The sequence below is a fragment of the Carlito syrichta genome, unplaced genomic scaffold (genome assembly GCF_000164805.1).
Source record: "Carlito syrichta isolate Samal-C Ts95f unplaced genomic scaffold, Tarsius_syrichta-2.0.1 Scaffold315142, whole genome shotgun sequence".
Taxonomy (NCBI): domain Eukaryota; kingdom Metazoa; phylum Chordata; class Mammalia; order Primates; family Tarsiidae; genus Carlito; species Carlito syrichta.
Window position 1 is genome coordinate 1292543 of NW_007259238.1, and position 24444 is coordinate 1316986.

The 24444-nt window shown below is 45.8% G+C and overlaps 1 protein-coding gene across 2 annotated transcripts in view; it reads left to right on the plus strand.

The window, feature by feature from the left end:
• The first annotated feature begins 8366 nt into the window (after positions 1–8366).
• The window catches only part of RAB11FIP1 (RAB11 family interacting protein 1), a 31319-nt gene continuing 15241 nt past the window's right edge, over positions 8367–24444 (plus strand). For both annotated transcript variants that reach the window (XM_008072375.2, XM_008072373.2), the window contains exon 1: positions 8367–8794. In XM_008072375.2, the coding sequence (XP_008070566.1) occupies positions 8424–8794 (371 nt within the window). In that variant the 5' untranslated portion in view covers positions 8367–8423. The remainder of the gene's footprint in view (positions 8795–24444) is intronic.

A 24444-nucleotide genomic window follows, 5' to 3' on the forward strand; every position in this document is an offset into this window, starting at 1 on the left:
AGAGATGAAGACATGGACACATGTCTCTCTTCTAGAGAGCTAGCATTTAGCCCATGACAACCCCCAAACTAGAACCAAACTATATGTCTATCAGCTTTAGAATGAAAAATAGCTGGGCACAGTGGCTCATTCCTATAATCCCAGCACTTTGGGAGATGGAGATGGAAGGGTTGCTTGAGTCCAGGAGTTCAAGAACAGCCTGGGCAACACAGTGAGGCTCTGTTTACAAAACACACACACACACACACACACACACACACACACACACACACGTATTAGTTGGGTGTGGTGGTGCATACCTGTAGTTCCAGCTACTAGGGAGGCTAAAACAGCAGGAGGATGATTTGAGCCCAGAAGTTGGAGATTTTGGTGAGCTGTGATCATGCCACTGCACTTCAGCCTGGGACACAGAGTGAGATCCTGACTCAAAAAAGAAAGAAAAAGAAAAATAAACTGTGGCATATTCATACTATGGAATACTATAAATCAGGGATCCTCAATTTCCGGGTCACCGGCAATTATGGTTCATGGCCTGTTAGGAGCCAGGCTGTGCAGTAGAACGTGAGCAGCAGGTGAGCAGTTGTATTTACAACTGCTCTCCATCACTTGCATTACTGCCTGAGCCCTGCCTTCTGTCTCAGACCAGTGGCAGTATTAGAGTCTCCAAGGAGCAGGAACCCTATTGTGAACTGCAAATGCGAGGGATCTAAGCTGTGTGCTCCTTATGAAAATCTAAAACCTGATGATCTGAGGTGTTACTAAGGAGGTGATGCTATATATTTCATTATATATTGCAATGTAATAATAGCAAAAAGGAAGTGCACAATAAATGTAATGTGCTCGAATCATCCCTAAACTACCCCCACCCTCTTATCCCATCTGTGGAAAGATTGTTTTCCATGAAACGAGTCCCTGGTGTCAAAAAAAGTTGAGGACTGCTGCTATGAACCAATCAAAATGAACAAATTACTGCTATAGGAACAGCATTGGTGAATCTCATAATACTGAGTAAAAGGAACCAGACTCAAAATACATACTTAATTTTGATTCATTTGTAAAATGTCCAAAAATTGCAAAACTATTGTATGGAGAAAGAAGTTAGGATAGTGATAACCTTTGGAGAGGAGAAAGACCTCTTGACTGAGAAGGACTCATGGGCAGATTTCTCCAGATGCTGATACCATTCTAGTTCTTGATCTATGTGGTGAAAATGTATCGATCTGAACATTTTTGTACATTTTTCTGCATAGAATTTTTATAAGATATTTTGCTTTTCATCTTCTGTTCTTTACTATAGCTATGCTATATTTTGTTTTTGCTTTTCATATATTAATTAATTTTAGAGACAGGATCTCACTCTGTCACCCAGGCTGAAATGCAGTGGCACATCATAGCTCACTACAGCCTTGAACTTCTTGGTTCAAGTGATCTTCCCACCTCAACCTCCCAAGTACTTGTAACTACAGATGCGTGCCACCATGCCTGGCTACTTTTTTTTTATTTTTAATTTTTTAGACATGGGATCTTGCTATGTTGCAGGCTGGTCTCAAACTCCTGGTCTCAAGAGATCTTCCTGTCTAAGCTTCCCAAGTCACTGGGATTACAGGTTTGAGCCACTGTGCCTGGTTAAACTACGTCTCAATAAGAAATTTGTTTTAGAAAAATCTGTTCCTATGTTATACAAACATTTTTCTTTTACTTTCTGTATATATAAATTATATTTTCATATATATGTTTATTAAAATTATGTATGATTACTACAATATTTTTTTATGATGGGTTTAGGTAGTACTATCTCTCATGATTGTATATGCATATTTAAATATATATATATTAGAGACAGGGTCTAATATATATATTAGAGACATGGAGTGCAGTGGCATAAGCATAGCTCACTGTAACCTTGAACTCCAGGATTCAAGTGATTCTCTCACCTCAGCTTCTTAAGTAACTGGGACAACAGGTACGTGCCACCTGTTTTTTTTTTTTTATTTTTATTTTTTGTAGAGATGGGGGTCTCTTTGTTTTGCTCAGGCTGGATTTGAACTCCTGATCTCAAGTGATCCTCCTGCCTTGACCTGCAAAAATACTGGGATTGTAGGCGTGGACCACTGCAGTCAGCTGGAATGTGTATATATTTTTAGTTCAACAGATATTGAAGAAAACTTGAGTTGGAGGACTCAATCGTGCAATGGAACAGGTTATTTTATTTTATTTTATTTTGTTGGAGTCTCCTTCTGTTGCCCAGGCTGGGCAGGGACAGACTCAAGGCTACCACAGCCGCAACCTCCTGGACTCAGGCAATCCTTCTGCCTCAGCCTTCCAAGCAGCTGGGACTACAGGTGCATGCCATCATGCCTAGCTAATTTTTTAAACAATTTATTGTAAGCCAGGCTCGGTGGCTCAGTCTGTAATCCCAGCACTTTGGGAGGCTGAGGCGAGTGGATTGCCTGAGCCCAGGGATTCGAGACCAACCCGGGCAACTTGGTAAGACCTCGTCTCTACAATAACTAAAAAATTAGCCGGGCGCGGTAGCATGTGCCTGTAGTTCCAGCTACTTGGAAGGCTGAGGCAGAAGGATCACTGGAGTCCAGCAAGTCGACACTGGGGTGGCCATGAGCGTGTCACTGCACTCCAGCCTGGGAAACAGAGACTCCAACTCAAAAAAAACCCTACCAAACAAAAAACTATTTATTGTAGAGATGAGGTCTCACCAATTTGCCTATATATATATATATATATATATATATATTTATATTGCCAATATATATATTTGTGTGTGTGTATTTTTTGACTTGGGGTCTCACTCTGTCATCCAGGCTGGAATGCAGCGGCATGATCATGATGAATCATATCAGTCTGTCACCCAGGCTGGAATGCAGTTGCATGATCCTGGGCTCAGGCAATCCTTCCACCTTAGCATCCTAAGTAGCAGTTGCACACCACAAGGCCCACCTACTTTTTTATTTTTATTTTTATAGAGATGAGCTTTCACTATGTTGCCCAGGTTAGTCTCGAACTCCTGGGCTCAAGCAAGGAGTTCAAAGCAAGCTTTAACCTCCCAAAGTGCTGATATTACAGGTGTGAACAACTACACCCTTCTGATATTTTTAAAAGATGGTTACATATAGGGTGTAGCACCTCTATATATGATATATAGAGGTGCTATATATGGCAGCACCAGGGATTGAACGGACAAATGCTGCAGGCTGACAAGTCAATTATGCCTCTTCTACTGAACTCAGATTGCCCTCTATTTGTGAGGAATCCAGAGAGGGGGAGGTACCCACTTCCCGCCTTTGAGATGATTACAAGTAATAAAATAAGCATCGAATAAAGTATGAGAAATAAGCTATGCAACACAAGTAATCAGAATGGGAGAGGCCTGAGGGAAGGCTTTGTGCAGGAAGTGGGAAGGGCAGGGGGACACGTTTTTCTAGTCGTGAGATCCAGGGGCTTCTTTGAGGAGAGACAGATTGGAAAGATAACACCTTTGACACAAGCCCTGTTAAACAGAGCCACTCTCTCACCAGGGCTGTAGGGGAAATGGTAGCCTGCTAAGATCACCCTCCGCCCAGTTGGGCCACGGTTTCAACCTCCACACTGCCACAGCCATTGGGGTAAGGAAAAGAGAGCTTGATGTCAGGGACCTGGTCCTCCCTGCCTTCACTGGCCCCACAGGGCAGGAGGCACTTGCTCTTCAAACCTGCACCTGGGAGGCAGCCACAGCTGACCAAGCTGGCAGGAGGCTGAGGGAGCTGGACGTGGAGAAGCCGGACAGGTGTTTACCAAAAGTTGTGTGAATGAATCACTGTGTGTGGATGTCTGTCACCACACCCTAGAGTCTGAGGCAAAGGAGAAGGACAAGCCACCATTACCATTCCTCTTTCTGCTTCTCTCTTGGGAAGGCACGTGAGCCCACCTGGAGTCCCAGGGATGATTTCTGAGTTAATGTCCCTGCTGGCAGGTGAGGGACACCTGCTGGCAGGTGAGGGAATAGCTGTTGGGGAGTTATGGGCAAGCAGCAGGGCAGTGGAAGTCTTCTCCTTGAATCTCCTTTCCCCCTCCCCAGCATGACCCCACAGACTGTCTTATTGAGGGAACGTTCCTCCCCCCTCCACAACTAAACACGACTCATCTGACCTAACTGCACAACCACCTGGGTGGCTGAAGTCCCTGCATTCTCTGCTCTGCTGTTTTTGAAAGAGGACAGGTCTCACTTGTCCAGTCTAACCTGCCAGGCACCCTGTCCACGTGCTCAGGGCCAACTGAAACTCTTTTCCTCTTTCAGTCCGAGCCAGAGGCGGGGCAGGGTGGGAGGAAGAGCACCGCACCCTAGTTGTGGGAGGTAGTTACAAACTCGGTGAACCAGAGAGGGGTCAGTCGCACAGGATGGCCTGGCCTTTGGGAGGGGTTGGAGGGGTGGCCCAAGTGGGGGTCCCCTCAAGTCATGTGGGGAGTCAGGGGACCGCAGGGTACCTGCCTTGTCATTGTCATTATCCTTGTGGTTACACCTGTGCATCCCCCAGTCTGGAGTGTGGGTCTATAACATTGGAAGAAGACAGATGTTACTCCTGGCTGGTGAGTTGGTGAGTTTTGAGGACACTGTGCTCTGGCCTGGTGGAGGGGAGAAAGCCTCCTCCAAGGCATCTGGAGAGCAGCAAAACTGCTCTGCCACACACCCTGCACTGGAGCTTCTGGCTGCCCCTTTCTCTGACAAATTTCCAATTCCTACCTTGAGTGAACCCTATTCCTAAGTTAGCCCCTACCAGTGGCCAATGTCAGATAAGAGGGACCTGGGTTTCTCCTGGGTAGTAAGGCAGCCTTGCCCCCCCCTAACCTGCCACTTCTGCCTTTACCAGAGTCTATCTGTGTCTGCCAGAAACTCAAACACATGAGGTCACAGGTCCTCCCTCTCCCTCTTCGTCCTCTAATCCTTTCCATGAGGGGAAGAGATGCTTTGTTTCATACTCAGCCTGGGAGGCTGTCCAGCTAGGTTTCACTCCCTACTCTCTTTATGGTGGAATATAGCACTCAAAATGTGAGTGGGAGGAGGAAGAGAGACCAGGAGCTAAAAAACTTATTCTCAGGGTCACTTTTGACCCCAGATCTATGCCTTGTCCAGCTGGGATGCAGTGGAACATTGGACAGGTAGGACAGCCAAGAGGAAAGTGCATGCATGCCTCATTTAATTTGGTACCGACTTAGCTGGACACCAGGATGGGGGAGGGGTGCACAGATTGGGGAGGGAGGCAGACAGTCCTTAGGTGGAATGAAGGCATCTTGCTGGGACCTACCACACTATTGGCTGCTGGCCTCCTTCTGTGCATACCTGCCCTGCAAGCCAAGGACAGCCTAATCCTGTTGCTGTTCAAAATCCTCTGAAGGCTGGCTCACCCTGGGCTAACCCGGGCATAAACTACTTAGCCTGGTGTTCCTGATCCGCCCGCTCTGAGCCCAGAGTGGTTGTCATTTCCACCACGCATATCCAGTGCCTTCCTAAAATATTCTACACTTCAGGCCCAATGGAGTATTTGAAACCCTTAAATATGCAATTGGCTCACGCCTGTAATCCCAGCACTTTGGTAGGCGGAGGTGAGAGGACTTCCTAAGTTCAGGTTTTTGAGACCAGCCTGGGCAACTTGGTGAGACTTCGTCTCTAAAGTAAATAAAAAATTAGCTGGGCATGGTGGCACGCACCTATGGTTCCAGCTACTTGGGAGACTGAGGTGGAAGGATCACCTGAGCCTAGCAGGTCGAGGCTGTGGTGGCTGTGAGCGTGCCACTGCACTCCAGACTGGATGATGGAGTAAGACTCCTACCTGAAAAGAAACCTTAAATATTTATGACTCTCTGCCCCCATACCTTTGCTTAGGCTATTTTTCTGTTCTCTCCATCTGAAATGCTTTTTCCTTATGTCTCCTCTTTTGCCTGTGAAATCTGATACAACCTTCAGGGACCACCTGGAAAAAAATCCACCTACTTAGAGAAATCACTCTCTCCTCAAAACACCCAAACATTTTCTTTTTTTCGTTATTTTAAAGATGTGGGGAACAATTTAGGGTTAGGTATACAAATGTTCATTATGCAGGTACCCTTGTTGATGAAGTGTGCTCCCCCCTTCCCTGGTAGATTCTCACTACTGCCAATCCCGTCCCCCCTCCCAAGCATTTTTCTTATCAGGACTTCCTTTAGATTGTCATAGTGTGTCTTGGAGTAGATTCCCATTCAGCTCTGTGCCCTTGGTAGCACCTGACACATCCCCGGTACAAAGTAAGTTCTCAATAAATCTTAGCAGGGTCTTGCTCTATCATGCTTTATCATCCAGACTGGAATGCAGTGGTGTAACTAACCTAAAACTCCTGGGCTTAAGTGATCCTCCTGTCAGCCTCCCAATTAGCCGGCATGATAGATATGCACCATCACACCTGGCTATTTTTTATTTTATTTTGTTTTTGTAGAGATGGAGTCTTGATATGTTGCCCAGGCTGTCCCCAAACTCCTGGCCTCAAGCAATCCTCCCACCTTGACATCCTAAAGTGTCGGCATTACAGGTGTGAGCCACGTGCCCTGCCTAAATAACTATGGAAATGAACTGAACCTTGCGGTTGAATGAGGTTAAGGGATCAACCAGTAGGGGAATTAGCACCAAAATAACAGTTCTGCTAAGCATTCCTGCCCCTTGTGTGCCCAGTGGCTCCTTTCTTCTTTCCTCCTTATCATCCTTAAATATTTACAACATACTAAATAGTCCTGTCCCACACTGTAGCCACCTTCAGTTGTAAACCTGAGGCATAGGTCTGTATTCAAATTTCCTACACGGTAAAAGGAAACACTTTGTACTCATGGTTGGCTGGAATAACCTGTAAACTCTTCAATTCAACAGCACTTCCTGAATACCTACTGTATACCCAGGTTTGTGCTAGATACTGTGAAGGAGACATATTGAATAGGTCGCTACCTGGCCCCTGCCCTTCAGAGGGCCACAGGAAGTCAAATCTTGGAGGAATCTGAGTGAAGCTTTGCAGTGGGAGGGTGGCAAAGACAGTTAAGGGAACAACAAAGTGAATAGGGAGCTTGGAGGTAAGGGGAGTCTCTGGGCTACAGGGTTGTTTGTTAGGCAGCTAGAGAAGAATGAGTGAGGGTGGGGCAACATGGAATGCCTCGAAATCTCTGTTTAGTCTGAAGGTAATGCAGTTATGATGAGGCTGCATTACAGGGTTTCCAGCAGGTCAGTGAAGCAGCATGCATGGTGGACTGGAGGCAGAAAAGCTTAGAGATCAGGTGGGAAGCTAGTAGCATTCCAAGGCTGGGGTTCTGGGGATCTGGAAGAAGCAAGAGAAGCAGCAAACACCAGATTGGGAGTCAAGACACCGGGATCCTAGTCCCAGCTCCTCTGTGGGACCTTGAATATGTCACTTCTCTGCGCTGGGTGTTCCTTAACTGTAAAGCTTTAAAACCTTCAAAGTGACCCTTCCAATCTGATGATCAGTTTAAGAGCTGAGTCTTTGAACTAGGACCTGAGAAACGAAGAGACGCAGCCAATCTAATAAACATTTGGAACAAGGAAAATTGAGTGTGAGCCCAGGGAGAACGAGGAGACTAGCTAGGAAGAAAAGGGGAACTGAGGGGGTGGGGACTGCCACTGGTCCCGATGTTTGGTTTGGCAATTTTGTTTGCAGTTCCTCCTTTCTGCCCTTTTCCTATCGTAACCTCACCTTATTTGGTGAGGGCAGGACAAAACAGGGCACTCCCACACCGACCTCACGCCCCACTCCCCATGTTACCTTCCCCTTTTTAGGCCCTCACAGGATCCTTTTCTTTCTCTCCCCACCCCATAGCAGCGCTCCCTAGTGGGCCGAATAGAAAGAGCAGCGAATTGGGGGAACATCTTCATGACTACCCTCTCCGGTACCGTTTACTAAGAACTCATCGCGTGCACTTGGCTGAGAACCGTAATGCATTAAATTTTTTTACAGCAATTCTATGAGGTAGTTGTGATCTCATTTTACAGATGAAGAAATTGAGTCTTGACGTTAAGCAACTTGCGCGAGGCCACGCACCTGATAATTGGAAATGAGGTCTGCCCCTCAAGCCAGCGCCTGGGCGACTTTCGGCAACCGGTGACCCCATCGCTCACCTACCACAGCTCGGATCAGAATTCCACACTCACCCCCGCCCGCCCACGTGACTCCCGCGCCCGCCCCCACCCGCCAGTGCCTGGGAAGGCCCGCTGGGCTCCGCGGCTGGAGGGGCGGGGCCTGGCGGAAGCCTGCGGGGGCGTGGCGGGGGCACGGAGGGGCGGGCCCACTAGGGGGCGTGGCCGGAAGCCTTAAAGCGGCCGAGGCGGCGGGGCGGGCGGTAGAGACCGCGGATCGCGGCGATCTTCTGCTCGCGTTCCAGTCGGCCGAGGCATCGTCACCATGTCCCTAACGGCCTCGGCTGACCGGGGCCTGGGGGCCCTATGGTCCCCAACCCACGTGAAGGTGACGGTGCTGCAGGCGCGGGGCCTACGGGGCAAGGGCCCCGGGGGCGCGAACGACGCGTATGCGGTGATCCAGGTGGGCAAGGAGAAGTACGCCACGTCGGTGTCGGAGCGCAGCCTGGGCGCGGCGGTATGGTGGGAGGAGGCCACCTTCGAGCTGCCTTCGCTGCTGTCCCCCGGGCCCGCGGCCGCCGCCACCCTGCAGCTCACCGTGCTGCACCGCGCGCTGCTCGGCCTCGACAAGTTCCTGGGCCGCGCTGAGGTGGACCTGCGGGAGCTGCACCGCGACCAGGGCCGCAGAAAGACGCAGTGAGTGCGAGTGTGGGTGCGGGCCGGACGGCGGGTGTGGTGGGTGGGTGGCGACAGAGAGGTGCGAACCCCGCGGGCGGGGTGGCTTCTCGCTGGGACCCTCTCCGAGTAGGAGAGGACTTTGGGGAGGGAGCCCCTCGCCAGTGATAGTATTCTCACTCTGCTTCAGCTTCTCATTCGGCTGCCCCGGCTCACCCAGAACTTGGGACTCTTGGGGAGCAAGGGTGGCATCTGGGGCGCCTTTGAACCTGCAGGACGCGTCTCAGCGCCTGACACACAGTAAGCACTAAATGAATTTTTGATGAATTGAAACTCTGTGTGGGCAGGCGGATTCCTCTTATTAGGGTGGGTAGTGTGTGTCTGACACGCGCCTTAATTTATGTGTACGGCCTCCTGGATATTTCACTGAACAGGACACTTTGAGCTAAGAATGACTGAGCCAGGGCGCAGGGAAGATTAACCGGGGGCATGAAACCCACTGACGCTGCCTAGCTGGAAAGGCTAACCTGGGGCTCAGGACCATTACAGTGGAGCCGGAGGAGAATGGGGCTAGGGAATGGGGAATGGCAGTTGCCGCGATTGCTAACCTCCACCCCTACCCCCACTCCCACTTCGAACCAACTTAGGCTGTTGGTGAAGAGAACCTTCAGAAAGAATACTAGACAGTTTGGCGTCTACTCTGGCTGCCACTTTAGTAAGGATTTCTCAGTGATCGAGGGAACCGCAGTTTGCCCTGGCGGAGCAGATCTGGGCCCTGTTTATCTTTAGAGTTTCCAAGCTCTTTTCTCTGGTCTTAATCCTGGTGGACGGCTGCTCACCTGTAGCTCCCCAGTAGAGGGTTCTGTCAGGGTATCTCATTTCAGAAAAAGTTGGGCAAAATCAGTTCACTCCAAGGTGTTACCGATTTATTGGTTCTCTTTCGCAGGTGTTCGGATAAGACAATGCTTGACCCAAGCACACGTTTGATTATGTCCATCTGGTTTACCAAAGCTAGTCTCAGCTTAATTGGTTACTTTGCTAGATCTTAAATATGCAGGCCAGTCACATTACTACCCAAGCCCTATGGTTAAGAAGGGCTTGATTCACTTTGTGTTTTTTAAATATACACAGCATGTTAACTTTCCCTTGTGAGGAAGACAGAAAAAGCCAGGGGGTCTGTCGTTGGTTATTAGCCTCCCTTTACCATGGGGTGGGTTCCCTTTCAGCATGCATGCTTGCAAATGGAATATCTGGTTCATTTATCTGGCCAAAGATGAATAGGCATTTCTGAACTCAAATCAGATTAGAGAGCCTTGATGTGAGGATGGATGGGGTGTCTCCTGGCATCAACTTACAAGCCATAAGGCGAGCAGTGTCTTTGCTGAGGAAAGGCTGAAGCAATGATAGTTTTCCATCTGATTAAATGACATTTGGGGCCTTGAGTTGGCTTCCTTTCCAGTTTCTTATTTTTTGAGTTGGAGTCTCACTCTGTCGTCCAGACTAGAGTGCAGTGGCCACTCCCGGCCACCACAGCCTCAACCTGCTGGGCTCCGGCGATCCTTCCGCCTCAACCTTCCAAGTAGCTGGAACTACAGGCGTGCACTACCACACCCGGCTCATTTTTGATTTTATTGTAGAGATGAGGTCTCGCCAAGTTGCCCAGGCGGGTCTCGAACCCATGGGCTCAGGCAATCCACTCACCTCAGCCTCCCAAAGGCGCTGGATTACAGGCTGAGCCACTGAGTCCTTGCCCCTTCCAGTTTCAAAGGGGCTCTGTTGACTGTCCTTTGTCTTGCCCCAGCCCAGGGTGTGTGTACATTCACTTCTATCTCTGCCATCTGTTTCTTATGTGGATGTTTTATGCCCTTGAAAGTGGAGCACATCTCCTGCCAGAGTTAGAGATTCTGGAGCCCTAGGTCTGGTGCCCTCTCTGGTCCTGACTCATCTTTGAGATGCTCTGTCCCTAAACATCCAAGTTTCTCTACTTGTAAATGGAGCATGTTGCCAGAATTAATTGATGCTTGTAAGACATTTCTGGGTTCCTGGATTCATGGGACCGGTGTATCAATTCAAAAGGTTCTGTGGTTCTGTAACTGCTTGGTGAGAGTTGAATACCTCCTTAAGCTCTCTTTTTTAGGAAGGGTTCGGTCTCTGCATCTTCATTTTTCTCATCTTCTCTAGTGTAATCCTAAACCTAAATGATACTCCCGTCTCCAGTATATGAGCTGATTACCACTTAGTCATGCTATCAACTTGCAGGGAAATGGTGCTTAGTTGGTGTTTTTTATAACTGCAAACGAAGACTTCTTTGCTCCTCTATGGGTAGGTGAAATTACAGGCTTTTCATCTATCACTTTTTGGGACTTTCCAAGGCTCTGGGGGTGTTGTCTGATGCCTGGGTACCCAAGATAGCTGAGATTTGGAGAATAAGATAAGCATTGAGAGGCAGAAGTTAACAGAAAGAAACTAGTTTAACGAAAAGAAACTGGAAAGTCATTTGAACTTATTAATGGTTTGAGTTTACTGTAGACATTAAAAACCAGAAACAGGCCGGGCTCAGTGGGTCAGCCTGTAATCCCACGCTTTGGGAGGCCAAGGTGAGTGAATTGCCTGTGAGCCCGCGGGTTTGAGACCCGCCTGGGCAACTTGGTGAGACCTCATCTCTACAATAAATTTAAAAATTAGCTGGGCATGGTAGCGCATGCCTGTAGTTCCAGCTACTTGGAAGGCTGAGGCGGAAGGATCACCGGAGCCCAGCAGGTCGAGGCTGTGGTGGCCAGGAGTGTGCCACTGCACTCCAGTCTGGGCGACAGAGTGAGACTCCAACTTGGGGAAAAAACAAAAATCCAAAAAAACCAGAAACAAAGCTAAAATCTTGATCTGTAGATACTGTGTCTGTGTATGTCTTAGTCTCTAGCAAAGAGTTGCTGCAACAGAGTGTGACTTTATCATGAGTCCAGAAGCTGAAACTCAAGGCATTAAGAACTAACTGTGTTAATATTTCTATATTCTTGATAAAGCTGCACTGTCATATTTATTAAGAATCAAGAAGATGTGCTTTTTATCGTGACTTAGAATTTGCTGACCTCAAATTCACTGTGATAGCACATACTTTTAAAACACCATACAGAGGCTGACAAAGAGATAGGATGCACTTAATAGAGCGGAATATGTGGCCTTTTGTTAGGAAAATGGAAATGAATTGATTTTGCACATTCACATCTGTTAAGGACCTGGGGTTTCAGTGGGTCTTGGTTAAATGAGAATCAGTTGAGTACCATGACCACAAAACGTGGATCCGAGAGGTGGAATCAGGTGCCCAACATATAGGATTCTCTGCTCAGCTCTCCACTCTTTTGTAGTTTGGGATCCTAGATTGATAAGAACCTTTTTAGGACACAAGAGCAACACAATTTGGGGAAATAATCTCCAAAGTACAGATTAAAACAAATCTTTATGCATCCTGGTGACTGGACAGTCATTGTGTAACTAAATACCTGAAACTTAATATTGTAATAGGCTTCCAGGGATGAAGAGAGAATGTGAATGGTGGAGGGTCATTTTCTTATATGTGTTAACGACTCAAGAGGAAACCTGGTTACCTTGGAGAGGATTTGGGTATTAGAAAGCTCTAGATATTTTGAAGAACTGTAAAGCATAGTAAGATGCTGAAATAAGTTGCCAACAGAAATTTGGGTAATTCAAAAGAAATAAGGGCTAGATAGTTGTTTTTCTGGGAGAGTTGGATGCAAAGAAATTATTTAGATGACTGTAGAGATCTATACTTCACAAATTATAAGCAGTTATTGTTTGTTTTTATTCTTTTATGCCTCTTAAGCACATTTAGGTTTTTTGTAATAGGTTGGAAATTTTGAGCAATGGTGTTACTGGTTAAATTTTTCCTTTCTTGAAATTTCCCTTAAAGATGATATTGGGCCTTACTGGAAACCTCCGTGTGTCACACGCAGCCATAGACCCCTCCCACTTCAGCATAAGAAACCGATAGCTCATTGCTTAAGACTAACTTCTCTGTAGGTTCTGGGATCAACAGCCCTAACCTGCTTATAGCAAAGGAATGAAATGACTAAAAGGGTGGGGGGCAGGGAAGAGTACTTTGGAGCCATGCTGGTGATGTAAAAGATGTTTCCTCATGTTTTTTGATGGTATTATTTACAATTTCACGTGTAAAACATTCAGTTAGCATGGAAATGTTCTACCTACTTTTTTCTTTCTTGTTTATAAAGTTCCTCCATTCTTTTGTGAAATATTTTTGATACCTACTGTGTGCCAGGAGTTAGGTATATGGTATAAACAAGGGTAAACAAAGCAGCAGGATCTCTGCTTTCAGGAAGCTCAGCCTTGTGGGGGAGTAGACATGAAACAAATGAACACATAAATAAATAATCATGTATTGTGGTACATACTATGGAGGAAGAAAACAAAGCATCATAAAAGAAAAGAGCAGGAAGGACATGATTTAAAGAAGGAAGCTATAGGTAGCCTCACTAAAGCAGGGAGCTGAAGAATAAGAAGAAATTTTTCTAGTGAAGAGTGGAGAAGGGGGCCTGATAGAGGAGGAACAGCCTGTGTAAAGGCCCTGAGGCAGGAATACCTGGGAAGCTGGAGGATTGTACAAGACTGAAGAGGAAGGCAGGGCTTTACTTAAGAGGAATGGGAAGCCACTGAGTGGCAGAAGCAGAAAGTTGGTGTGACCCAATTTATTTGTCAAAGATCACTGTGGCTGTTGGGTGAAGAATTGATTTGAAGCTGGCCTAGCATGGAATAAGACAGAGCAATGGCTATTGCAGTAATCTAGGCAATGTATGGTAGTGGCTTGAACATGGCTTGATGGCTATGGAGGTGGGTGGATTTCAGAAATATTTTGGAGGTTGATTTGACCTGACATGTGATAGATTGGATGTGGTGGGGGTTAAGGGAGAGGAAGTAATAAGAATGAACAAATAAAATAAGGAGAGCTGAGTGTTAAAAGTGAACCAGGAAGTGGTGGCTTCTTTCTTTCCCCATCAGTCAGTGTGATACCAGGGTGAGGTCACTATTACAAAGACATCTTTGGGCAGTGACACCTATGAATGAAGTCTTCTGTCGGAGTGAATTACTAGCCAATACCATTGAAACTAGGGCGTGGATATACGTGTGTGTCCTCAAGTATTTATCATTTCAGTACAGGCCAAGTCTTTGTTTTGTGACAGCATAGCTGATGTCATCTCATTGGTGTGCTTTCACACAGCCCATGAAGTCACTGAAAAGGCAAATACAATATATAACATTAGGAAGAATGGTAAATGAAAAGCAGAGCTCTTAAGTAAGTGAGCCATGTGATGTTTTTCGCATTAGGGAAGGTAAGTGTTGAAAAGTCTTGTGCAAGCTGGGCGTGGTGGCTCACACCTGTAATCTCAGAACTTTGGGAGACCAAGGTGGGAGGATTGCTTGAGCCCAGGAATTTATGACCAGCCTGGGCAGCATAGCAAGACCTCGTCTCTACAAAAAAATTTAAAAAGTAGCTGGGCATGGTGGCATATTCCTGTAGTCCCAGCTACTTTGGAGGCTGAGGTGGAAGGATCACCTGAGCCCAAGAGATCCAGACTGCGGTGAATTGTAATTGTGCCACTGCTCTGTAGCCTAGGCAACAGAGCAAGACCCTGTCTCGAAAGGAAGGAAGGAAGAAAAGTCAAGCCTTTTTCATTTTGGTTAAGTTGCTTTTGGTTAACAAGACTCTTTTTTTTTTTTGAGGAGTCTCATTCTGTTGCCCAGGCTGGAGTGCAGTGACATTCTCATAGCCACGGCAGCCTCGACCTGCTGGGCTCAGGTGATCCTTCCATTTCAGCCTTCCAAGTAGCTGATACTACTACCACACCTAGCTAAGTTTTTTTGATTTATTCTAGAGATGAGGTCTTGCCATGTTGCCCAGGCTGGTCTCGAACCCATGGGCTCAGGCAATCCTCTTAGCCTCATCCTCCCAAAGTGCTGGGATTACAAGTGAGAGCCACCATGCCCGACTACTTCTTTATTTCTGTAACTCCCGTCAGAGGAAAGTTTTTATAAATAGTATCTGATATATCATTTTAGTTGTAATTATTACTTTAAAATGTTATAATTATACTATAAGCAATCTACATTATTATTAAAATGCCATGAACTCCAACATATATTTGCTGACGTCAATCTTTCTTCCCCTTAATGATCATCTTAGATATCTAGTAAAATACTATGAGGGGGAACCAAAAAAAAAAACAACCTGGAATTATCTTTTGGAGGGCAGACTCCTTGTAGTACATTTGGAATTGTTCCTCTGGAAGTTTTGAGAAGGTTGCTTCATGATTTGCAGAAGAAACATCCTGAGTTGTGGCAAACAGGTGACTGGTTCTTCCACCAAGACAAAGCACCTGTCCTCACCGCATGAATGTTCAGCAGTCTTTGACCAAAACATCCCTGTGCCTCACCCTCTGTGTTCACCCAATCTACCCCTGGGCAACTTTTTTTTGTTTCCCCTAATGAAAAATGTTCTCAAAGGGAAATGTTTTGCTGATGTGGAAGAGGTGAAACACAAAAACAGAAGTACTAAAAGCCATTAAAATTGACAAGTTCAGAAACTTTTCAGCAGTGGAAAAAACATCTGGATAGGTGTATTGCATCAGATGGTGAGTATTTTGAAGGTGCCTGAAGTTTAACCATGTAAGAATAAATACACAATTGCTTATGATAAAATTTCGGGTTTTTGTGGATCCCCCCATATAGTTTTCATTGCCATATGTCCTGGAAAATGGTGCTTCTCACCTTGTGCTTATAGAGGGACAGCTAGCTCTGGCTTAGCACCAGAAGGAGTAAGAAGTCCTAGCCCTACATAAGGAGAGTGATAGGAGGTCATTTTAGGCCTTATCTCAGAGCAGTTTCCTGGGTGGCCTTTGGTTTGTGGTTTGGTGTAGGTTTCTAGACCTCAGGGTCTTTGAATTCCAACAAAATTAACACCCAGACCCTCAGGGTTCTGCTCCCCCTTAAAGTGCCCTGGGTCAGGTCTCTTGCTCTGCCTGGCTCAGGAGGGGACCAAGCCTGACTTTTGCCTGCTGCTTTCCCCTGGGCTCAGGACCGGTCTGTCATGCTGTGTCCTTTGCTGTGTGACCCAATGCAGGGCTCAATAAACATCTTGTGAGGGAGGGGAGTGGTCACAGGGCAGGCGGTAGTTTGCCTGAGTGAACATGGAGAACTGTTTAATCTTATGTTTAGCCTAGTGGATTAAAGACTAGGGATGTCTGAAGTATGAGGTCAAAGCTCTGCTGCTTTCAGTTTTCCAGTTTGGGCTATGGCTTCGTGGTTAGTGCCCTTTTGTAACACTGAAGAAGGCAGGTTACCTTCTGGGGCTTGCTGACTGATAATGCCTGTGACCAAGGAGCCAGTTTTAGCCACTAATGAGATGAGAAATTCCTTTCCTGCCGGGAGATGTCTGTCTATAATCTGTTAGAGGAAAATCAAGGGCTTTAGTCCCCAGGGTGTTCCTGGGGCACACATTTAGGAATGTGCCTGTGGAGAGACAGGCAGCATAATGAAGTGTCTATTGCTGAGTGCCGGCCTTTGAATGGAGTAGAGGGAAGGCATTTCTTATAGAAATCCCAGGAAAACATTTCTAGAGGTGTGACTGTCGCTCACTTCACTTTTTAAAAAGGTCATAACTGACCTCTAGGTAGAACAAGTGAGTTTTCCAGAAAGTCTGGTCTAAAAGGGGCCTCTTGTAATAAAGAATAGGGGTCCTGTGGGAGGGACAGCGGGTGGGGGTGGGTTCTCAGGATGTTTCTTCAGGATATTGCCTCCTAGAACACCAGTCCTGCGAGGGGGGTTTCCCTTTCAGTGATTTGTGACATGCAGCTCACCGAAATGGAATTTCTCATTTTCACTAATCACTTGTTATTAAAGCAGGATTTGAAAATGCTTTTGGTGTATGGCTTTTTTTTTTTTTTTTTTGGACTTACCTTGCTTATGAACTAAATCGCAGCTGCTCCACTCCCTGGCCAGGAACCCTCTAGGGTGGAGTATGAAAATCTGTGGGGCCTGGGGGGAGTGAGTGTTCTTTGATGTCAGGAATGCCAAAGTTTGTTTGTTTTCTTTTGTCCTGGTCAAGGGATGATTACCCAAATGATTGCATTTTTCCATTCTTAAAGTCTTTTTGTGTGAGGACCTATGGTTGCCATGAGACGTTGTTCTTTGGCAGACCAAATATAATGCACCAGTGGCATTTAGATTGGGTAAGAGGTGAGATACCAGATCTGATTAACATGATTTTTGAGGTCTGATCAAGCTTTGTAAAGAATTGGTGGCCTGGCACGGTGGCTCTTGCCTATAATCCCAGCACTTTGGGAGGCTAAGGCAGGAGGATTGCTTGAGCCCAGGAGTTCGAGCACAGCCTGGGCAACATAGCAGTTGTTGAGACTTCGTCTCCACAAAAAGTTAGCCAGGTGTGGTGGTATGAGCCTGTAGTGCCAGCTATTTGGGAGACTGAGGTGGGAAGATTGCTTGGGCCCAGGAGGTGAAGGCTGCAGTGAGCTGTGAGCATGTCACTGTACTCCACCCTGAGTGACAAGAGTGAGACCCTGACTCAAAAGAAGAAAAAAGAAAAGAAAAAAAAAAAGGGTGGTAAGTCACGGTGGCAGGAGTTGTAGGCTTACGTGTTTAAAAATGTGTTAGTTAGCCAGGCTCGGTGGCTCAACCTGTAATCCCGCGCCTTTGGGAGGCTGAGGTGAGTGGATTGCCTGAGCCCACGGGTTCGAGACCCGCCTGGGCAAGTTGGCGAGACCTCATCTCTACAATGAATCAAAATGAGCCAGCGTGGTAGCATGTGCCTGTAGTTCCATCTACTTGGAAGGCTGAGGCGGAAGGATCGCCGGAGACCAGCAGGTCGAGGCTGCGGTGGCCGGGAGCGGCCACTGCACTCCAGTCTGGGCGACACAGTGAGACTCCAACTCAAAAAAAAAAAAAATGTGTTAGTTGGCCGGGCATGGTGGCTCATGCCCTTAATCCCAGCACTTTGGGAGGCAGAAGCAAGAGGGTTGCCTGATCCCAGGAGTTCGAGACCAGGCTGGACAACATAGTGAGACCTCGTCTCTACAGTAAATCAAAAAAACTAGCCGGGCATGGTGACAAATACCTGAGTTCCAGCTACTTGGAAGGCTGAGGAGGAAGAATTGCCTGAGCCCAGCAGATTGAGGCTGTGGTAGCTGTGAGCGTGCCACTGCACTCTAGCCTGGGTGACAGAGTGAGACTCTAACTAAAAAAAAAAAAAAAAAAATTAGTTGTTCTAATTCTTAGGGGATCTTCACATATGTCATTTGGAATTTCCTTTGGTCTTTGCCTATAATGAATTTAGTTGCTTTCCACTTAGAAAACATGACTTGATTCGTAGACTGAAATAAGTTATGCCATCTTGGCATATCTGAGCGTTTGGGAGCCCTATATTTTTTGTCTCTCCTACATATGTAGAAACCCTGAAGGGTTCTGTGAGGATTGTGACATCTCTCAATAAGTTACAGAAAATACACACTGATTGTGGTGTTTTAAAAATCCTTATTTTTTTTTAATTTTGGAAATTGTAGTACAGACCAATTTTGGAAGTGAGTCTTTTCCTATTCCCTTCAAATGTAAATCACTGTTATTTATATTTGCTGGATAAGTTTGGGCTCTTACTAATGCAGTCCATCAGAACTGTTGTTATCTGAAATCCCTTTTGAGAGCCATGCGAATGGGTAAACTACGGTATATATCCACTTCACAGAATAGCATGTAGCTATTGGAAATGATGGGTATGAAGATTGTAAGGCAATAATGTAGAAGGTATTGCAGATAAAATTGTATGTATACTCTGGCTACAATTAAATAGAAATTATAGCTGAGATTTACAGCCAGGCACTGTCCTCAGCACTTTACATATATTAAGCCATTTAATCTTCATAACATCTGTTAGGGTCACATTTCCAGTGGGGTCTCCAGAATGTTATGTTAGGCTTGCTAGGGGTGCGGGTGTCTGGTGTGCGATCTGGTGCCGCATGAAAGATTACATAGAAGTTAGATTGGAAAATATAGTTTATTTAAAAGTAATTGGGAGGGGGAGAGAGGGGAGATTTTCCTCCCAAGGTAGGGTTGTGCGGGGGGGTGGGGCAAAGCCAGGAAACATGGTGACATTCATAGCTCTAAGAGCATGTGGCCACACCAAAGTCTAGTAAGGCAATGATAAATGGCTGCTCATAACTGAGTCTTTTTAACCTTTCCCTTTGATGGGGGAAGGTTTTTAAGGTGATTGGGTAGTGGTCTATTCCACATCATCATGAAGGGGCAGGTGAGCACAGGTACTGATGTCAGGTGATAGACAGCAGGCAGATGGGTGGGTTAGTCATATTTTTGCTGCCATGGTGTGGGCCAGATAGGAGGAGACAAGGGGTGGGGGTTTTCCTGCAAGAGACTTGTCAGATGTTTGCAATCCACAAACTCCTTAGCAAAAAGGTCTTATTATCATTTCCATGGCTTCAGCCAGCTAAGGGTGATCTTTGATCATTTGCCTTGAAAAGTTTTCTAGAGATTATTATGCTAAACCATGAATTGAGTGGTTGGACTGTTGGGATGTCCTAGTCTTGCATCTGATGGAGATTTGCCAAGGCGGTGGAGTAGCCTGCCAGTGAAATGTCTGAACGCTTCCTAAAACCTACCTATTGGAAATTTATCTATGTCTGACCTGTGCTGGATTCAGAGTGTGTCAGGGGTAAAGTCAAAGCAAAAATGGTTATGCTGAGGCAAAAAGACTACGCTAAACTAAGTTTATTCTAGGCTTCTATAGGTACCTCCTTTCAGCATACTTAACCCTGTTTCAGAGGAGGAGTCTCACCCACAGAGAGGCTAAATATCTTGCCTAAGATCTCTCAGTTACTAGTTGTTAAAATGTACAGAAAGAAGACTTTAAGAAGATTTATAAAAAGGTAATGAGGGCAACCCCCTTGGGTCCTCTCCCACTGTGGGAGCTTTTCTGTCCTCTCAATAAATCCTGCTTTTAAAAAAAAAAGGTAGTGGTCAGATTAACATGAGATTGAATCAGTTTGTTTTTTTTTTTTTAAAGTTGGAATCTCACTCTGTTGCCCTGGCTAAAGTGCTGTAGCATACTCACAGCCACTCCAACATTAACATGCTAGGCTCTGGCGATCCTTCCACCTCAGCCTTCCAAGTAGCTGGAACTACAGGCGCATGCTACCATGCCCGGCTAATTTTTGATTTATTGTAGAGACGAGGTTTCGCCAAGTTGTCCTGGCTGGTCTTGAACCCGACAGGCTCAGGCAATCTACTTGCCTCAGTCTCCCAAAGTTCTGGGATTGCAGGTTGAGCCACTGATCCCGGCCTTGAGTCAGTTTTTAAAAAACATTTAAATTTTTTTCTGTAACATGTTTTGATTACTTTCTGAGAGAGTCTCTATAGAGTACGTCATAATATAGAAAGGATCAAAGTCGTTTACATTTATTGATTGATTGAGATGGGGCCTTGCTATGTTGCTGAGGCTGGCTTTGAACTCCTGGGATCTAGTGATCCTCCTGAGTAGCTGGGATTACAGATGTGCACCTTCGTGCCCAGCTCACAAACATTTTTAGCCTTCCTTTTCTATACTCTATCCTCTACAATGTCACTTGCCAGTTCTTAGGATTGAGTTTGGTAGCTACGAATAGCCTTTTTGTGCTGCTAGAATGGCAGTTTTAGGGATTAAGGCCCCAGAATGAGCTATGACCTGTTTCCTGCTCTCATGATTTATCAGGAGTTCTTCCGAACTGTTGGCAGTGGGTGGAGGGAAAGGCCTAGGGAGTCAAAGCTGGCTGATGGGTAATTCTGTATTCAGAGTTAGGTGATGGTGACCAGCTACCTTGTTCAATCACAAAACTTGTTAAACTGCATAGCTTCTGTAAGGTGCACACCAACAACATTTTATAGGTCATAAACATTTCTGTTTGCTGTGCATTGCTTCTAGGTTACCAAAAGAAGAAACTAGATATTTTACCCACAGGGAATCACTCCGTTTCAGAAACTTTTTAGATGTTCTCAACTGCTAACCACATGATTTTCACCCTTATTTTTATTTCCTGGGGAAGTAAAATGAACTGCTTTAACATATTTTTCATCTGAGAAAGATAGAGTGCGTCATTTGACCCCAACACGAGGTCAGGGGGCGGTTCTGTTCTTCCTGCTTCTTTCCTCACCTGTGGCCATAATCCCCTGTGTCATGATGCTTGGTTAATGAGGAGGTGACTCATACTCCAAGTCATGGTTGAGGCTTTGCATAGGAAGGGAAGTAGTAGTCCTCATTGCCCCTGAATTCCAAACTGGGTACAGAAACAACTGTACCCTTGAAATTTACACTGTGACACATCTGAAGTGTGGAAGGAACATGGAGAGCTGGAGGCCTTTGCTGGAGCCTTCTGTGTTTAATACAGGGATGCAGTATTTATTCATGGGCTGAACAACCTTTGGCTACGTGATTCTTATAGCCTGTGGGGCTTAAATGAGCCGAGAGCCTTATTTGTGTGTGAGTTCTTATTTGTGATGAAATTTTATACTTTAACAGAAGTTTCTTTTCATGTGTAATTAATTTCTCAAGCCTCAAAGTTAAGAAGTTGGCAGTAGTTGCCCCGACACGACAGATACTATGTGATGGCGGATGAGCCTGCGCCTGTCCCACTGGAGTGTGAGCTTTTAGTTCTCTTCATCTTAGTATTGCTGGCATCTAGCATGTAAAAATGGTGGAACTGAATCTTTGAAACCATCATTTCTCCGTGCATGTCCGCCCTATGGAATGCTTTAAAAAAAAATGTTTGCTTCAGTTGCAGAAAGATTATTTCTGAGACATACCAGTCAGCCCTTTGCTAGTGTAATCCTGAGTGTCCAGAGATGCACCAACAGGCTTTTCACTCCCAACAGCAGGAGCCATACTGCCCTGACCCTGCTGCATTCGACAGAAGGCCCCCCGGGATCAGCTCTCTGTGTAATAGCGAGACTCTGCAAGCTGACCCCAAGAATGGAGCATGAGTGGGTGATTTTAGCTGTTCAAGAAGGACTGTTAAAAGCCCAGGAGATTTCACAGTGGGGATCAGAGCCAGTGCCCTGCACCCTGATCTGTCATGTGGATACAGACTTGTGTGTCTTTCTTTCCTTTACCCTGCATTCCATTATATCTCTTCATAAGGCATCTTTTGCAAAGCATAGAAGACTTAAGTGACTTCTTGTTTATCTTTAGTCTTATCTTTTGCTTGACAAAAAAAAAAAATTTCCAGAAACAAAAACAGTAGATTAGCCTGTTTGGATAGTATGCATTTTTGCTTGTATATGCCCAGATCATCCCTTGGGAGGGGGTAGAAAACTGATAACAGTAGTTATCTCTGGGAGGAGTCTTGAGGGACATGGGATCAAAAGATTGAACTTATTATTCTGTATCATTTTTGTATGATCTGAATTTTTACTCTATGCCTGTTATTACTTAAAAATATAGCCTGGGCTCAGTGCTCAGGCCTTTAATCCCAGCACTTTGGGAGGCTGAGGCAGGAGAATTGTTTGAGCCCAGGAGTTCATGACTAGCCTGGGCAATATAGCAAGACCTCATCTCTACAAAAATATGTAAGTAAACAGATGAGCCAGCAAGCAAGCTTCGCATGGTGGTGTGCACCTGTAGTCCCATCTGCTCAAGAGACTGCCTTGCAAGGATTGCTTGAGCCCAGGAGTTTGGTTTCTGTACTGTGCCCTTTGGACTAGGGAAATGGACCCAACCCTGATTTTTGAGATAATTCAAGCTTTCTGGGCTTACATGAAAGGTAATATGGGGACACACCCATGCTGCCATCACATGCTGCGTGGCCATGCTGGGACTTTATTATTTATGAACTGCTACTTCTGAGAGGTGCAGGAATTAAGTGAATAAAAAACCACATGAACAGAAATTCTTAAGAAAGGAATTGATCAAAATGTTAAAACCCACAGATGTGTTTTGGTTTGGGATTTCTTATGGTGAACTGTTGCTTTCCCTCATATTATCAAATTATGTTTGTGTCGGATATCCCAGCTTAAACTCTTTTTGAATGTAAGGATAATATTTGTAGTAGAAGAAACAATTTCTGTTTTTCTTTCCAGGGTTGATAAATTCAGCCCAGATTTTTAAATGTTCCGAGCGTTTGCCTGGGCTGCTCCCTGGCCTGCGACTCAGTCCACTTTTCGCTGGCTCTTCTTGGCTACCTGGTGTTTGGTTTTCGGTTTGCTTGGAAAATAAGCAGTGAGAACAGTTAGTGCAGTTTTTGTTCGCACTTCCTAATGGTGTTGGAAGTTTCCAAAGCAAATCCCACTTGAGTGCCTGGGGATCAGACCTGAGCAGCAGGTAATAATCGGTCCCCGGGGAGGATTCTGGAGCTGGTGGTAACTTCGCTCAAAAACCATTAGGAAGTGTGAACAAAAACTTCACTGATACTTTTGGAAGGGCAGGGCTGGTTCCTGGGACTGTCAGGTGACCTTTGAGGGCCTGCGGTGTTTTTGTTTCTCTGGGAAGGGCTCACAGAAGGGGCTGTGAGGAAGAGCTCTGGGAGTGTGCCCCGCTGGTGCTCCTGTCCTGGTGGGAGGAGAAGCTGTGCCTGCCTGCAGCTGCTGTGGCCATCAGGGCCTCCACACTCAGAGGGCAGCAACTTCTCCTTTTCAGGTACCTTCTGTTGGTATTTACAAAAGCCAAACACCCTGCGTTACCAGGGCTATCGTTTACCACATGACTGTCAGAAGAGAAAAACACAAATAATCCTCTCACCGTCCAAGTGACAAATATGCAAATTATTCCTGGCCAGGTCCTGGAAAATGTTCTAAAAAGACACTGGGTTGGCCGGGATGAGGTTGTGTGTAAAGACCTTGCATCTTCCCATCTTCCAAAACCCAGCACTCCCCGCTCTCCCAGCTGTGCACTGCTGTTTTACAGTTTAAACTGTAAAACAGCAGTGCACAGCTGGGAGAGGGGGGAGTGCATTGTAGCTCTCATAATCTTATCAGAAATGGGCTGGATTTTGTGAATCTGTTTTAAGTTCTTCTTGATAACTTTGTATACTGGATTCAAGTACTCTTATAATTTATGATTGTTGGCAAGCTGTGGTGGTTTCTCCTCTTTCTCCTTTTGTCTTCGCACATTTCAATTAGAACCTTAAACTCTCCTCAGAAAGAATTTACATTTGAGCCCTCCTTTCTGTGTGCTACAAAAAATGGCCCGTCAAAAATAAATTAAGAGAGAGAATTTTAATCAGGTATCTTGGTGCAGGAGGAAGAATTGGAGCTTTGGGGTGATGCAGAGCTGATTCTGAATCCTAGCCAGACCCCGAAACAGTTGCAAGACCTTGTGCTAGCTACCTAGCTTCTGAGCTTCAGTATCTTCATCTAGAACATGGGTGTTAATGTCTGCTTCACATCATTCTTGTGAGGCTTAAATGAAGGTGTTTTCAAGTGTGTCCAATGGTGCGTATGCTGCAGGTGATATTGAAGGGTTGGTTTTCTACTTTCCTCTGTCTTTTCCTTGGAGTAGGAATGAACCAAGACAGTGGGGGCTGGGTTCTCCCCTGTGATCAAGCCAGGCTGAAGGTGAAAGAGGAAGTTGTGTTCATTTGAGCAAACCCATCATTTCC